At 35.5% G+C, this 16,154-nt stretch overlaps 1 protein-coding gene across 2 annotated transcripts in view; it reads left to right on the forward strand.

Moving 5' to 3' along the window:
• PREX2 (phosphatidylinositol-3,4,5-trisphosphate dependent Rac exchange factor 2) overlaps positions 1-16,154 on the forward strand; it is a 306,754-nt gene that overhangs the window by 129,053 nt on the left and 161,547 nt on the right. For both annotated transcript variants that reach the window (XM_074386741.1, XM_003942900.3), the window contains exons 16-20: positions 1,839-1,981; positions 2,138-2,230; positions 7,253-7,401; positions 12,164-12,249; positions 15,015-15,151. In XM_074386741.1, the coding sequence (XP_074242842.1) occupies positions 1,839-1,981; positions 2,138-2,230; positions 7,253-7,401; positions 12,164-12,249; positions 15,015-15,151 (608 nt within the window). The remainder of the gene's footprint in view (positions 1-1,838; positions 1,982-2,137; positions 2,231-7,252; positions 7,402-12,163; positions 12,250-15,014; positions 15,152-16,154) is intronic.

Below are 16,154 nucleotides of genomic sequence, written 5' to 3' on the forward strand. Positions count from 1 at the left end.
CCATCCTGTTTCCCTATCTCCAGGTCACTCTATGAGTTGTCTAGAGAAATATTGGTCCTTGAAGAACAAACCATGAATGGAAGAAATTAAAGCATATTAGGGGATTAACCCTATAATATCAAGCTGAAAACCTGCAAAAGTTTCCATTTTTTTTCTTTAAAGCACCAACATACAGTAATTTTGTCTAAGCATTTATTATAAAATATTGAATTACATGAAGAGTTTTTCATACAAAAGTCTGTCAGTAAAGCATGAATAGTGTGTCTCATGCCTGGCTTTATTGATGCCTTATGTTACTCCTTTTGAAAGATAATTTGGTGGAAGAAAACAGCTGTAGCAGAAACACTGTGTGAGCTTTGGGAAACTGCTTAGATCATTAAGTCAATCTACAATAGATTTTTGGCTAGGCACAGTGGCTCATGCCTGTAATCTCAGCACTTTGGGAGGCCAAATGGGAGGACTGCTTAAGCCCAGGAGTTGGAGGCCAGCCTGGCAACATAGCAAGATCCCACTTTTATGAAAATAAAAAAATAATAACAATAAAATAGATGATCACTTCTATTGCTAGTTATGGCTTCTGTTGTTTTTTATACTTGAGGTTGATAGTTTCATTTGTTAACTGATGTTGCCAGCCAGTCTTTCATCCAAAGATCAATAAAGGCACTCATCCAGTCAATAATTACTTGTTGGAACTCTGTAAAAATAATGAACCCAACTAACTGTCCTTTTTGACTGCTTACTATATGCCAAGTTATTTATATTTATTACCTCATTTTAGTTTTATACAACAATATGTAGAAGGTTTTATTGCCTCCACTTTACAGATGAGGAAACTGAAACTCAGAGGGTTTAAGTAACTTTCTTATGTCACTTTTAGGCCTGGAATTTAACCTCAGGCCTGTCTCATCACAAAACCTAACTCTTTCTACTGTGCCCTGGGATCACTGTCTTTCTTTTAGTATCTGGCTCAATGAATCAACCTTCAAGGTGCTAAGGACAGATAAATAAGAAATGGAGAATTTTTTTTTTGTAAAGTATTTTGACAGCTATCAGTATCTCACTGAATACAATTTCTTCCTATCAGTATTTGACCTTATTTTATTTTAAAAAATACTAACAAAACATAAACTTTATTTCATCAGTCCATTCCAAGAATCTTAGAGGATTTGGGGAACAATACTAATGTTCAGATAAGGGGGAAAAACAGACCTTTCCAGAAATAAGGTTATTTGAGAATATTGCTTTTAAATAGAAAAGAAACAGGAATTCGTGGAAACTAAAGTCACATTTCACCCAGAAGACATATTTCTGGTTTGAAGTGTTGGAACAAAAGTGAACACAATGGGAGTTGTTCATACACAGAAAGCAACACTTAACCCATTTGAATTTTCCCATAATTGTGAGGGATATTAAAAACATGCCTCAAGTGTTTACTGCAAGTTAAAAACACCATAAATTTCTATGTTTTGGATGCATGCATTTTTGGATTCATTATAATCTTTTATTTAAATTTGGATTTCAATCTGGAAAGTGAAGGACTTGGTTATTCAAAAAAGTTAGCCTTAGAAGAAATACTAATTGTTTTAAAAAATTCAAAATCCTGTAGGTAAAAGTAATTTAAAGGAGACATTGGCTCAAAATTATAGAAAGAAATAGCAAAAAACAAAAACAAAAACAACAACAAAAAAACCACGGGAATACTTAGGAATGTAATAGTCCTAGGAGTATAAAGTTGAGGTTATGGGTGCAGGTATTAATTTATAAATGTCACTGGTATTGAAAATGAGTTCAATTTTTGAATTAGCTGAAATAATTGGAATCTCTCCCTTTTTCTGTAGTCCTTGAGAAAAGTGAATTCAAAGATGAACCTCTACTTTTCCGTTTTTTTTCGGACGAGGAAATGGAAGGATCAAATATGAAACATCGACTTATGAAACATGACTTAAAAGTTGTGGAAAATGTTATAGCTAAGTCATTATTGGTAAGTTTGTTGATATGTTATTTTTCTTATTGATTAGGCATCAGCAGGAGACTGTGTTAAACAGGTTTGGCGGTGATGCGTATTGTTTCATTCTGTTTAACTTGTAATTTTTTTTTATGCTTGCTTTACCAATAATGTTAATATTTTGCGTTTCAGATTAAATCCAATGAAGGCAGCTATGGCTTTGGGTTAGAAGACAAAAATAAAGTTCCAATAATAAAGTTGGTAGAAAAGGGATCTAATGCTGAGGTAAATTTGCATTTTAATTTAAATTTATTGTCATAACATAAAATAGAAAAATTCTAAATAAGCAAATCCGTCTTTAAAGATAATCAGGCTTGAAATAATCTTTATTGAACATAATGTCTCTGGATAATCTTACAGGTTCTACTGAATACCTTTGGGATTAGCAGCAGCTGAGCCCTGTCTGGCCACTCAGGGATAATAGGGGCCTGGAGGTTGTGGGTATTTTACAGCAGCGATCCCAACCTTATTGGTACCAGAGACTAGTTTCATGGAAGACAATTTTTCCATGGATGGAGGGTGGGGGCTGGTTTTGGGATGAAACTGTTCCAACTTAGATCATCAGGCATTAGAGTCTCATAAGGACTGGTCAACATAGATCCCCCGCATGCGCGTTCAGAGTTAACGAAAGGGTTCCTACTTCTGTGAGAATCTAATGCCACAGATGATCTGACAGGAGATGGAGCTCTGGTGTTAATGCTTACTTACCTGCTGCTCACCTCCTGCTGTGTGCCCAGTTCCTAGCAGGCCTTGGACCGGTACTGGTCCGTGACCTGGGGACTGCGGACTCCTGTTCTAGAGCTCTATAACCATGAACTTCTTGACCTCCTGGAAGGCTAAGTGACTCATTCTTCCTCCCCAGAGCTTCACTAATCACAGACTCCAACCTGGAACCCCACGGAGGCTGCATAGAGTAGCACTGTATTTTGCATTGCAGATGGTTCTTCCTTTATTTTTCTTTCTTTCCTTCCCCTTTTTTTTTTTTTTTTTTTAAGACAGAATCTCACTCTTTCACCCAGGCTGGAGTGCAGTGGTGCGATCTTGGCTCACTGCAACCTCTGCCTCCTGGGTTCAAGTGATTCTCCTGTCTTAGCCTCCCGAGTAGCTAGGATTACAGGCACATACCACCACATGCAGCTAATTTTCATATATATATATATTTTTTTTTTTTAGTAGAGATGGGGTTTCACCATGTTGGTCAGGCTAATCTTGAACTCCTGACTTCGTAATCTGCCCACCTTGGCCTCCCAAAGTACTGGGATTACAGGCATGAGCCACCTTGCGTGTCGCGTTTCTTCCTTTCTGTCAAGAGCTGTGTATTTATTTTCTCATCACCTTTGATGGTCTTTTATATGAATATAACTTTCATTACTAAAGCACATGCTTTGACTGTTTTCTCTCTTTTTTTAAAAAAAAAGAAAAAAAAAGAATAAATAAATAAATCAATAAAAGAATGAAGGAGAGGTAGAAAGAGGAAGAGAAAGAGTGAGAGAGAACAGGGGTGTTGCTTTACTGCCCGGGCTAGAATGCAATCTAAAAATGGGTATGCCTATGATTGTGCTTAATAATAGAGACATGAAAAAAAAACGAGGGAAGAAAATAACAAACAAGCAGCCAACCAATATTTCATTTAAACCTGTAACAGGTGTGATATGGTACTGATAAGAGTGTATATTTTGTGTGTTAAAAGTGGAGAGTTCTATAAATTTAATTAAGTTTACTTGTTCCAGATCTGAGTTCAAATCCTGGATATCGTTGTTAATTTTCTGTCTCATTGATCTGTCTAATATTGATGTTGAAGTCTCCCACTATTATTGTGTGGGAGTCTAAGTCTTTTTATAAGTCTTATATATCTGGATATTCCTGTATTGGGTGCGTATATGTTTACGATCTTTAGCTCTTCTTGTTGCATTGATCCTTTTATCATTATGTAATATCCTTCTTTGCTTCTTTTGATCTTTGTTGCTTTAAAGTCTATTTTATCAGAGGCAAACATTGCAACTCTTGCTTTTTATTTATTTATTTTTGCTCTCCATTTGGTTGGTAAATTTTTCTCCATCCCTTTGTTTTGAGTCTTTGTGTGAGGTGGGTCTGGATGCAGCATACCGATGGGTTTTGGCTTTTTTTGCCTGTCTGTGTCTTTGGATTGGGGGGTTTAGTCTATTTAAATTTAGAATTAATAATATATGTGAATTTAATATTGTCATTTAATGTTAGCTGGCTGTTTTGCCCATTAGTTGATGTAAATTCTTGATTATATTGATGCTCTTTACTTTCTGATATTTTTTAGAAAGGCTGATACTGATTGTTCCTTTCTATGTGTGGTTGTTCTTTCAGGAGCTCTTGTAAAGCAGGCCTGGTGGTGATGAAATCTCTGAGTGCTTGCTTGTTCACAAAAGATTTTATTTTTCCTTTGCTTATGAAGCTTAGTTTGGCTGGATTTGAAATTCTGGGCTGAAAGTTCATTTCTTTAAGGATGTTGAACATTGACCTCCACTCTCTTCTGGCTTGTAGGGTTTCTGCTTAGAGATCTGCTGTGAGTCTGATAGGCTTCCCTTTGTGGGTAACCTGACCTTTCTCTCTGGCTGCCCTTAGTATTTTCTCCTTCATTTCAACCCTGGTGAATCTGACAATTATGTGCCTTGAGGTTGGTCTTCTTGAGGAATATCTTTGTGGTGTTCTCTGTATTACCTGGAGTTGAATAGTGTCCTGCCTTGCTAGGTTGGGAAAATTTTCCTGAATAATATCCTGAAGCGTATTTTCCAGGTGGATTCATTCTCTTCATCATATTCAGGTACACCTAAAAAACGTAGATTAGGTCTTTTCACATAGTCCCATATTTCTTGGAGACTTTGCTAGTTCCCTTTTATCCTTTTTTCTCTAATCTTGTCTTCTCATTTTATTTCAATAAGTTGGTCATTGACCTCTGATATCCTTTCTTCTGCTTGATCAATTTGGTTGTTAAAACTTGTGCGTACTTCACGAAGTTCTCGTATTGTGTTTTTCAGCTCCATCAATTCACTTATATTCCTCTCTAAATTGTGTATTCTTATTAACATTTCATCAAACCTTTTTTCAAAGTTCTTAGTTTCTTTGCATTGGGTTATAACAAGTTCTTTTAATTCACAGAAGTTTCTTATCATCCACCTTCTGAAGCCTAAATCTGTTAATGGAACGCACTCGTTCTCCATCAGACCTTGTTCCGTTGCTGATGAGGAACTGTGATCCCCTGTAGAGGGAGAGGCGTTCTGATTTTGGGTATTCTCAGCCTTTTAAGGCTGGTTCCTTCCCTTCCTTATAGATTTATCCATTTGCAGTCTTTATAATTACTGTCTTTATAACTGGGTTTCTGAGTGGACGTCCAACTTCTTGATTCCCAGCACTAAAATCTGACCATCCCACTGTGCCGGCCAAAACATCAGCATTAAGATTGATGGTGCTTTTCTGACTCTGCACCAAGAACCGCTGCACCAAGGCAGTGACAAAACCGCCTCACTGGCCACATAAGTCGCACTGGCGACCTGTGGGGCTCCTCTGCTGGGAATCTCCTGGTGCACAAGCAACAAAAATTCGTCTGAAAGTGTGCCGTCCTCTCGTTCTCTGCGCTTTCACTGGGAGCTAAAATCCCGAGCTGCTAGTGATCAGCTATCTTGGATCTCCATATATTTTTATATCGGCTTTGACTGTTTTCTCATTGGATTAATGCTCCTGATGTTCTCTACTTCATCAGTCTTTTTTTTTTTTTTTTGAGATGAAGTCTGCCTCTGTTACCGGGCTGTAGTGCAGTGGCATAATCTCAGCTCACTGCAACCTCTGCCTCCCCAGGTTCAAGTGATTCTCCTGCCTCAGCCTCCAGAATAGCTGGGATTACAGGCCTGTGCAATGATGCCAAGGTGATTTTTTTAAAAAATAGAGACAGGTTTTACCACGTTGGCCAGGCTGGTCTCCAACTCCTGACCTCAAATGATCTGCCCACCTTAGCCTCCCTAAGTGCTGGGATTACATGCATCAGCCACTGCACCCAGCTACTTCACCAGCCTTTTGAACAAAAAACTCCTGATCATGCATTCATTCATTCATTCAGAAATATTTATTTAGTGCCTGTTAAATATTCTGCAGTGTTCTAGGCTCTGGAAATACAGCAACAAATGAGATACAAAATCCCCCTCCCTCATAGACCCTACTTTTCAGTGCTATAACCCAAGTATATCTAGTTTAAAGTAACCTCACCTTCATGCTCTACTTGGAAGATACTTAATTCTCAAGCAGATTTCTCGAGATTTAGATCTTTAATGAATGTGAAAATTAACAAAGTATGGTGTTTATCTCTGAACCTGTTTAAAGTTAGTGGTGAAATATCACCAATACGCCTATCTGCTAATGCCCAAGTTCTCTGTTTTGTCAAAACTCAGGTTAGGTTCGTGCAAGACAGAGTTTTCTGTAGAGCACACTAATTTCAAACAAAATAACTGATCAACTTATGCACTGTTAGTGGACTTTGTCAACGAATGACTATTTTTAGTACTTGTCTCTGAGAAGGAAATAATTTCTACCAGGCATTTTCAGAGGATGTTCTTAGAGCACAGCTGCATCTGACTATGCCACTAACAAATTACCCTCTCTCAGGCTTTCATCATTTAGCTGACAACCAAAACAGCAGGTAGTTTATAGGCCGTAGGGCTGGTTGAGAAGTGCGTGCCGGTTGGCGTGGAGAGGTAATATCTTCCTTGTCCTCGTTTCAGCAGCTTGCACTACTGACATGTCTATGCTGGTTGGAGCTCTCTTCTTTAGATTTCTAGGCTCCTCTTCTCCCCTGCACTGGAGCCACGTGAGCAATGTCAGGCTAGAGATGGGTACTTCGGTGTCACTGATGTAGATATAGAAGTTGGTGCTCTCTGAGTTAATTGGATATAGGCGGAAAACACAGTAAAAAGAAATAACCTGGAATATGATTATAGTTACAAGGATGAAATAAGTAAAAGAACAGTGAAATATAACAGAAGAGGAGAGTACGATATTAAGTTCAGGAGGGAAAAGGGGAGAATTTTTGTAAAGCTCTGTGTTCAAATTTAAAACAAGGCCAAAGAATCTCATCCACAGTTCTGCTTTGTGAGTTTGTATGAAAGCACTGCAGGTGTGTTAAAATGTCAACATCTGAAACTTGTTGTATTCTAATTTCGTGAAAAACTAAAATTCCTTATTAAAATATACTTTGACTTTTTTTTTTTTTTTGTAATTCTCTCTTAGATGGCTGGCATGGAAGTTGGGAAAAAGATTTTTGCTATTAATGGTGACCTAGTTTTTATGAGACCTTTCAGTGAAGTGGATTGCTTCCTGAAGTCATGTTTAAACAGCAGAAAACCTCTAAGAGTTCTTGTGAGCACAAAGCCAAGAGAGTAAGTATTATGATTTATGTGTGATTTTTTTAAAGTTATACATAGAAAAGTAAAATCGAAAAGATAACTAAGTAAATGTTTAGAATTAAGCATCTCATTGCTTAGAACATTTGAACCTCACCAGTATCACCAATATTGGTTTACAGATGATGAGAGAAGCTACATTGCTTACAATGCTAAAACACTTGTTACTCGAATCATGTAGTTTTAGTAGAAATAATACTTTTTTTTTTTTTGCTGCCCAAATTTTCCTGGTCTGGGTTGAATTGAGTTTTACTATGAGTGAAAAAAACTGGTAGAATGTTTGAGAATAAATAACTGTGTTTCTTGATGTTCGTCTGTAAGAATTTCTGGTGCTATCAGGTGATTAGACACCATTTGTAATTCAATACTCAGATGCAAAAAAGACTGAAAGATAATCCATGCTTGTATGTGGTAAGTAATTTGTCCATTTCTTTAAAACAATTCTATTATCTATTTACCTATAATTAGAGAAAAATTTCTGTTATAGAAAATGTAGAGAATACAAATTTTTCTAAAGGGAGATTTTTTTTTCTTATAACTCATAAATAACCATTGTTATTCTTTTGAAATTAAGTACTAACTGAAGTTTTTAAAGTATTGGTACACATATATATATAAGAGGTATCCACAAAGTGAGACCCTGTTCTATATGCTGCTTTTTAAGAACATACCATGCATATACTTGTAAGACATGGGCTTTTCTTGTACAAATCATTCCTATCAATGGTCTAGTATTTCCCTATCAGATTTACCTTAATTGTTTGACCAATTAATTAATTAAGATAATATGTACAAAGTACTTAGCATAATATATCAAAATTATTGTTTAGATTGTACTTGAATCATTTGTCAATCATGATAAGCAACTTCATTGATTTTAAAACAAATGAAGCTTAGCACTTCAAAAATAAAATTTTTTATTTTAACTACTTATTAAAATATTATAAGTATATGTAGTTTTCTTCCCTGCCCTAAATATATTTTAATATGTAAAAAAATATAATTATATATTGTATATATTCAGGAATAGCTGGATATGCTTCTGCAGAGTTTAAGAGTCAAAGTGCAGAGCAATAAGCTAGGCTCTCCCTAGTAAGTCTCTTCAAGGCACTATTCATTAAAGTCGATGATTTAGTTTCTACCAATAATTTACCAAGAGGTCTGAAAGAGTGAGCATGACACTCACTCTTTACTAATTTAGGAAAACTGGGCTAGAGGGCAGCAAAGAAGCAGAGCAATGTCTTCTCTCTGAATCTAATTATAGTCTGTTCCTCTTCCTTTATTCAACACTGGTCCAGGATAAGACTGTCCTGGTTGCCCACCTCCTGCCACTTCGAGGGCATTGAAAAGGAAGAAGACAGACTGGAAAGGAATAAGGGAGTACTATTTCAAAGTGATCATTAGGTCCTCCCTAGGGTCCCCTGATTTAACCCTACAAATACTGGTCCACCGATCAGAGATTCTCACAGTTAGAGACTTTGAGGCCATCGACTTCAAAACTGAATAAATAGGAATTAATCCTCAGACTTGGTTGCTAGATGAGCAGAATAGGAATCTGTGTCTTCTGACTCTTCTGAGTGTTTGTTGTGCTGTGCCTAGAACCCTGGATTCCAGGTTCAAGCCTCTCTTCCACTACTTGCTAGTGAAGTGTGTAATTTACATCCTCATCCATAAAATGGGGATAAGAGTGCCCGTGCTATGGAACTGCAAAGAATGTTGAATAAAACTAGGTTTGTAAAGAACTTAGTGAAGTATTCCGTACATAGTAAGTGCCAGTGATGTTATATATGATGCTGTTGTCTTCTCATTTTATTATGTTTCATTGCTACTTTATTATATCAACAGCATATTTTACATTGTATTTAAAACATTTTTTGAAGATAGCATACTCAGTTTAAAAAAATTTGTTTGAAATAAATAACTTTTCCTTTGTCTTTATTCTAATGTATGAGGTCTATAAATCAGTATCATATTTTCTTATAATAGATTCTTTTAATGGGAATTTAAGTAGTGTCCCATTTTGAGGGAAAAGGGAAAAATAGGAGCGGTAAATGCAAAATAACTTTCTTTTGATTCTAGCTATACCTTTTTTTTAAAATTTATTTTTTATTTTTATTTTAGATAAAATAAATCATGATCATGCAGGATTGTTGCATAGGTACATACATGGCAATGTGGTTTGTTGCCTCCATCCCCCCATCACCTATATCTGACTTTTATACCCATGGTATCCCTCCCCAACATCCCCACCCCCTGCTGTCCCTTCCCCATGCCCCCACATCAGACCCCAGTGTGTCCATGTGTTCTCATTGTTCAACACTTGCCTATGAGTGAGAACATGTGGTGTTTGGCTTTCTGTTCTTCTGTCAGTTTGCTGAGAATGATGGTTTCCAGATTCATCCATGTCCCTACAAAGGACATGAACTCATCGTTTTTTAAGGCTGCATAGTATTCTGTGGTGTATATATGCCACATTTTCCTTGTCCAGTCTATCATCGATGGGCATTTGGGTTGGTTTCAGGTCTTTGCTATTGTAAACAGTGCTACAATGAACTTCATAATTGATAACATCAAGAAATTTTTCCAAAGATTTTGAAGCAGATAATTTAGCACACTTATTTTCTTTAGGAAAGAGTATATCCCTCTTGTATAAACGTAATTCTTTTTAAAATTGGGAATATAGTGTTCTCACTAGGGAAACGTTCTCTAAAGATCATTTTACTAGGAGGATTCCAACATTTGGACCAAAATGCATGTCATGGTGTTTTGTACAATTTTGGTTAAGGAAAAAAATAATAATCCTCTTAAAGATTAGAGTTAACCTTCCATAGCAATATTAGAAGGATAGAAAAACCTTGCTCAGAAAGATTGAGAGACCTCTATGATTACTCAAAATCCAAAAGCAACAATAATTCACCATGGCCTGAAAGTTCTATATAGTTTCAGCAGAAGTGAACTCTCATTCATAATAGATAGAAGCATGAACTGCTTCTCTTTTTGTTTCAGGCCCACCAGAATATGTATTCATTCCCTTTTTCTTTCTTTGGTCAGTTATCTTTCATTTTCAAGTGTATCTTTGACAGACACTGATAACCATGCATTATTCAAAGGAAATGAACACAGCCCTGTACATGAAAAAGTAATTAAGAATAAAGAATATATTAATTCTGTGACCTCCATCCCACATACATACAGATAACTTCATAGTGTATAAGCTAATTTATAGTAATACTCTCAAGTTTTCCTAGAGCAGAAAATCTGCATTTCTATCCCTAAATGCCTGTCTAGATTATATTTGAGATTGCAGTCCCAGACTCTGCCTTAGGCCTAAATGTAGCGTATGGCTTTCTGAAGTGTTCCAAGCCCTTGGTTTTGCTCAAACTGTCTCTAACAGTGATTTCATAAGCTGCAGAGAAGTCCTGCTGTATCTACCTTCAGACTCTGTTTAACATGCCCTTGAAGTGCTGCTGACATTTATTTTATGATTAACTCATCTTTTGGGAAACACTTTTGTTTCTTGAGCATCAAGGGCTATCTATCACAACTTATTGCGTTGTATTAATTTGTTTTTATTCCTGACTGTGATATACTCGTATTGTTATGATGTTGCCTCATATCTTGTGCTCTCTGCTTTTCATTGTTGCTATCTGATTTATGGCTTTCTTCTGTGGAGAGTCTTACTTATGATTGCCAAATTGCACACCCCTGTGGGTTTGCCATGACAGCTTACTCAAGTTTCCCATCCCTTCATAATCCTTTTTTTAAATGTAGATTCATTGGGATGATATCTTCTTTTATTCATTTTTACCTTCTGATGTATTATTTCTTTAAACCTTCATTATGTAAATACTAAAGTGAATCATTTTCTTAAAGTATTTTGATACCATATTTGACAGATCTGTTCTTTATAACTAGTTTTTTTTGTTGTTGTTCTTTGATAAAGTTCCCAATAGGTAGAAATGTATTAACTCTGTATTTCTGTTGTATTAATTTTTATAAATAATTTCTTAGGTCACTCAGTTTTTTTCTTTGTAACAGTAAACTAAGAAGAAAAGTTTCTGTTTTATTAAGTACCTGTATAGCTCATAACACAGTGCAGAGCAACTCACCAAAGTTATTTATTTTAATTGCCACAGATACCCTACAAAATAACTTTCAACAATGTTATCTTTCTGTAAAATTTTTCTGTGTCAGAGTAGTTTAGGAGCTTATCCAAGTTATCCAACTATAAACTGACTACGTGAAGATTCAAGGCTAGGTTTAATTAGGTGTGGTGGCTCACACCTGTAATCCCAGCACTTTGGGAGGCTGAGACAGGAGGATCACTTGAGTCCAGTAGTTTAAGACCAGCCTGAGCAACGCAGGATAACCCATGTATATGATAAAAAATAAAGTAAAATAAACAAGCATGGTGTGCCCTTGTGCCTATAGTCCCAGCCACTTAGGAGCCTGAGGTGGGAGGATCACTGAGACAGAGAAGTTCAGGCTGCAGTGAGCAGTGATCAAGCCACTATGCTCCAGTGTTCCTTTTTCAGGCTTTACTATGTAATGACTGTGTGCAGTTTAGAAACTGTATTGCATGAGGTTGGGGACCGTGTTTGTCTCCAAGGATTTCTAGATCAACATCTTTCACACTGTAGACCCTCAATATGTATTTATCGAGAGGTTTTGTAAAGCTGTACATGACAATTATTTTAACCAATTAAATTCATCTTACCTTATTTTCTGATTGATTTAGGACGGTGAAAATTCCAGATTCAGCTGATGGACTTGGCTTCCAGATCCGAGGATTTGGCCCTTCCGTTGTGCATGCTGTTGGAAGAGGTAGGAAATTCATCTTGCAGGGAAATAGCATTTCATCAGGTTTGAGATGTGCCCGGCAGAACAGGAATGTGCTTAAAATATGCAGAATCATGTTGTTATGATCCTCAATCATATTTTCACTGTATTAACTCAATGGTTGCACATTACAGAAACATTTGAACAAACTCAAATTCTAAGGCATGTTTTTCATTGTTAAAAATTTGATGTAAGAATGATGCCTAAATGTCACTTTTCTGCATGCTTTGGTTTATCCAAAGAATATAATAAATTTAAGGTTTTCTATGTTAATTTTTCTTGATTTCAAATAATTGTACTTCTTTGTCAATAATCCAAAGTTGTGAGTTTTCAGGTTTAAAATTGATCTGTGGACTTATAACCTATTGCTATATACTTCCCTGAGGTACTTCTGTAAACCATGTTTAAATCTCATCTAAGATGCATCTTAAATTCAATAATTTTAGTGACCAAAAAGTTATTTATATTTATTCTTTTTTGTTTGATAGGCAAATTATCTATTGACAGCTCTTGTTATCATATGTATTTTTTTAATTTTAAATTGACACTAATAGTGATTGAAGGAAATAACTATAAGATCTCACATTGCTAAATATAGTAAATAGCTTGTGGCTATAGCAAGAAGTGTTACTATTAGCATAAGAAGTCATATGTTTATCTAACAAGAGACATACATGCTTTTTATTAGTAAGGAATATAAAGGATCTTGATGTGATCACCCAAAAATTTGGCAAGAAAATTTTAAGAGAGTATTGCTATCAGAATCAAATTTATCAAGAACATATTAGCTACACCTTTTTTAGATTGTAGCATTACTTTCATTATGGTATGTATGATAAAGAATCTGATTTCAGAAACCTATCTTTTCTCTCAGATTTCTAAAACATACAGATGGACAGACAGTTAAAACCTTTCCAATAACTCAAATATTATCAAACTGAAATGGGATATTGAGATTTCAAATATCTTCTGCAGTTTCACTAAGCCATAAAGGAGTAATTTACATTAATGATACTATAAAATAGCTGAAAGCCTGAGTGAATCAAGCTGTACCTCTTCCCCTGTTACAATGTCATTTAAAGAGCAAGGTTCTATCTTTGGAGCTTAGGTCTATGCCTGGTTTCTGTGCTTTTTGATTCTGAAGAGTAAAAGACAGAAATGCTCAAGTGCTTTCTCTTTCAGATGGGTACGAAATGGAAATATATTATTTGGTTATTTTTTGGCGCTGTAATTTTGCCACAAGAAAAAGAGATTTCTTGTGTGGGTCACTGCAGTCACACTTGGCAGCATCCTCAGGCTCCCCTGACCCCGACCCTCAGCTGCATCCAAGCTACTGCACTTCAACCTCGGATCAACCTGACCACCTCTTCTCTCTTTCTCCCTTGTAGCTAGAAAAAACTCCCATGGTTATTGAATTAGTGTCTCCCAATTCCTTTTTGTCTTCTACTAGGCCCATATTACTTTTCAGCATTTTAAAAAATGTGTCCTTGATCAGTTTTTTTTTTCCTCCTCAAAATTGCTTCCTATATCACAAGATGAACTTGTTCCTACTTTATAGACAAATTCAGCCTTTCAGACATGAAGCCCTCAGAGTCTTCCATATATAGCAAGGTTGAGATTCTTAGGCAAGGCAAGGACTTCACAGTCTGGCTCTTTTCAACTCTCCAACCCTGTCTCTTCCAGCCACTCTCATTCTAAGCTCGCACAAACAGAACAACTTAGATGCTTCCAAGTGGCCAGGTGATTTCTTGAAGCAATGCCATTTTTCAGGCTGTTCTTTCTGCTGAGAATTTTCTATCTTCCCCTAAGATTCAATTCAATGAAAAAAACACTTAATATTTCTAGGAGTGAATTTTACTGGGGACTAAGAAGAAATGTAAATATATATTCTTAAATGTAAATTATTTTCTTAAAGATGTTTAACAATTTATGAGAGAAATTGGTCACAAACAAAGTCTCTTCTAACATTTGTTTGTAATCATTTGTATTATTTATTTGCATTTAATCATTACATGTCTTAATGGTACTTTGTTAATATTGATTTGATCATACTGTCAAATAACAATGATTGGAAGGTTCTGAGAAATCTTAGCTCATTGGTTAGGATATGTTAATTTCATATTTAAATCTATATCAATGAGAGCAACATGACTGGATGGGTGATGTTATCTCATTAATTCTGTTCTCTACAAATTCTGTGGTTTCTGTCATTTTGTATATATCTCAAACTCTTATTTTTCTTGGAAAAACCAGTCCAGTAATAGTTGCTAATTCACTTGATTTTTCTTTTAAATATTTTCTTTTTTATATGCATGTTAAATTGTTGGAATTTTAAAAAACAAAAGCAAATACTATTTGAATATTTAGAAATGTTGTAGAGTAAAGGAAGATAAGTAAGGTTTTTGTTTCTGGTCTTCTAATTTTGCCATTATATATGTATATGTAGAAAGTTAGCTTGACTAGGCATTTGAAAGGAAAAATAACTGATTAGTATCATAGAGGTCACTTTGCAACATCCCTTCAAACTAATTCTTAGGGAGGTGAGAAATATTCTATTGATCACAGTTTGAAAGGTAAGTTAAAAAGCAGAAAAGTGTTGAGAGGGTGTTGCTTTCAAAACCGAATTTATCAAGATTATACTAGCTAGACCTTGATCGTATTTTAAAATTGCTTCCATAATTGTATATATCATAAAAATGAATCTTTTTCCTGAAATTAGTTTTTGGTTGTTTTCCCGTTTGTATTTAAAGGAACTGTGGCCGCCGCAGCTGGTCTTCACCCTGGACAGTGTATTATCAAGGTGAATGGAATCAATGTCAGCAAAGAGACACATGCGAGTGTCATTGCACATGTAACAGCCTGCAGGAAGTATAGGCGGCCAATGAAGGTAAGTAGCCCTCCAGCTAATCCGGATCTGAGTGCATATTTTCAGCCAAGACCTAAGGGGTGAGGTGGGATAGTGCCGGAGATGTTTGTGGTTTCCAATTTTAAGTTTAAAATTAAACACAGCATTACAGACCTCATAATGATTGCTTTATCTGCATAATGAATTATAATTGATTGTGTCTAATAGTTACATTTTATTATTATAGTACTGTCATCTGTTTAAAAAGTGATCTAGGGTATTTTCATTTTCATTGAGATATGAATTTTATGAAATTGAAATCCAAAGGTTTGATCTGTTTTCTTGGCCCTTGTGATTGCTTTAGAATATATAATGATCATTGTGTCTGTGTCTATATGTATGAACTCAACAAACCTATTCTCTTTATTAGAACACTTCTGTGAAAAAGCAAAAATTGTGGGTTTTATAAGGTCTGTGATTGATTTTGAGGTATATTTATTTAGGTAACTCGATTTAGCTCTTAAAGGAAAATACCAAAATGTACTTGCCATTATCTAAAATTGTAAACACTATCCTTTGATCAACATGTGCCACAGAAAACTAAAATTAAAATCATAATTCATAAGCAAAGCTATTGCTATTATCTCATGAAGAAAAAGTCAGTATTGGACTATAAGAGAAAATTCCCTCAGTTTAATCAGTTAGATGCAGGCAGAACTTTACAGGAGAAGCTTTGTATTCCTGTCATGCATAATGAAGTACTGATTTCTTGATGTGAGGATGTAACTGTGTCCAAACCTGGAAGATGATTGGCCATATTCTCATAAGCCAGGGCTGATGGCCTGCAAAATACTGAATCTACATGAAAATAGCTGGTCAATTTTACTTGATGAGAAGGTCAGATCTAGCATAGCAAATTGGAAGTTATACATAGGCTCATAAGTTACTCTGATTGATAGTAGCTTGATAAATATTTGTTGAACTATTATTATTGAATGAATATTTAAAGTCTTTTCTAAAATGATCAAATCTCTTCAAGAATGTT

This window comes from Saimiri boliviensis, chromosome 15, assembly GCF_048565385.1.
Source record: "Saimiri boliviensis isolate mSaiBol1 chromosome 15, mSaiBol1.pri, whole genome shotgun sequence".
NCBI classification, from domain to species: domain Eukaryota; kingdom Metazoa; phylum Chordata; class Mammalia; order Primates; family Cebidae; genus Saimiri; species Saimiri boliviensis.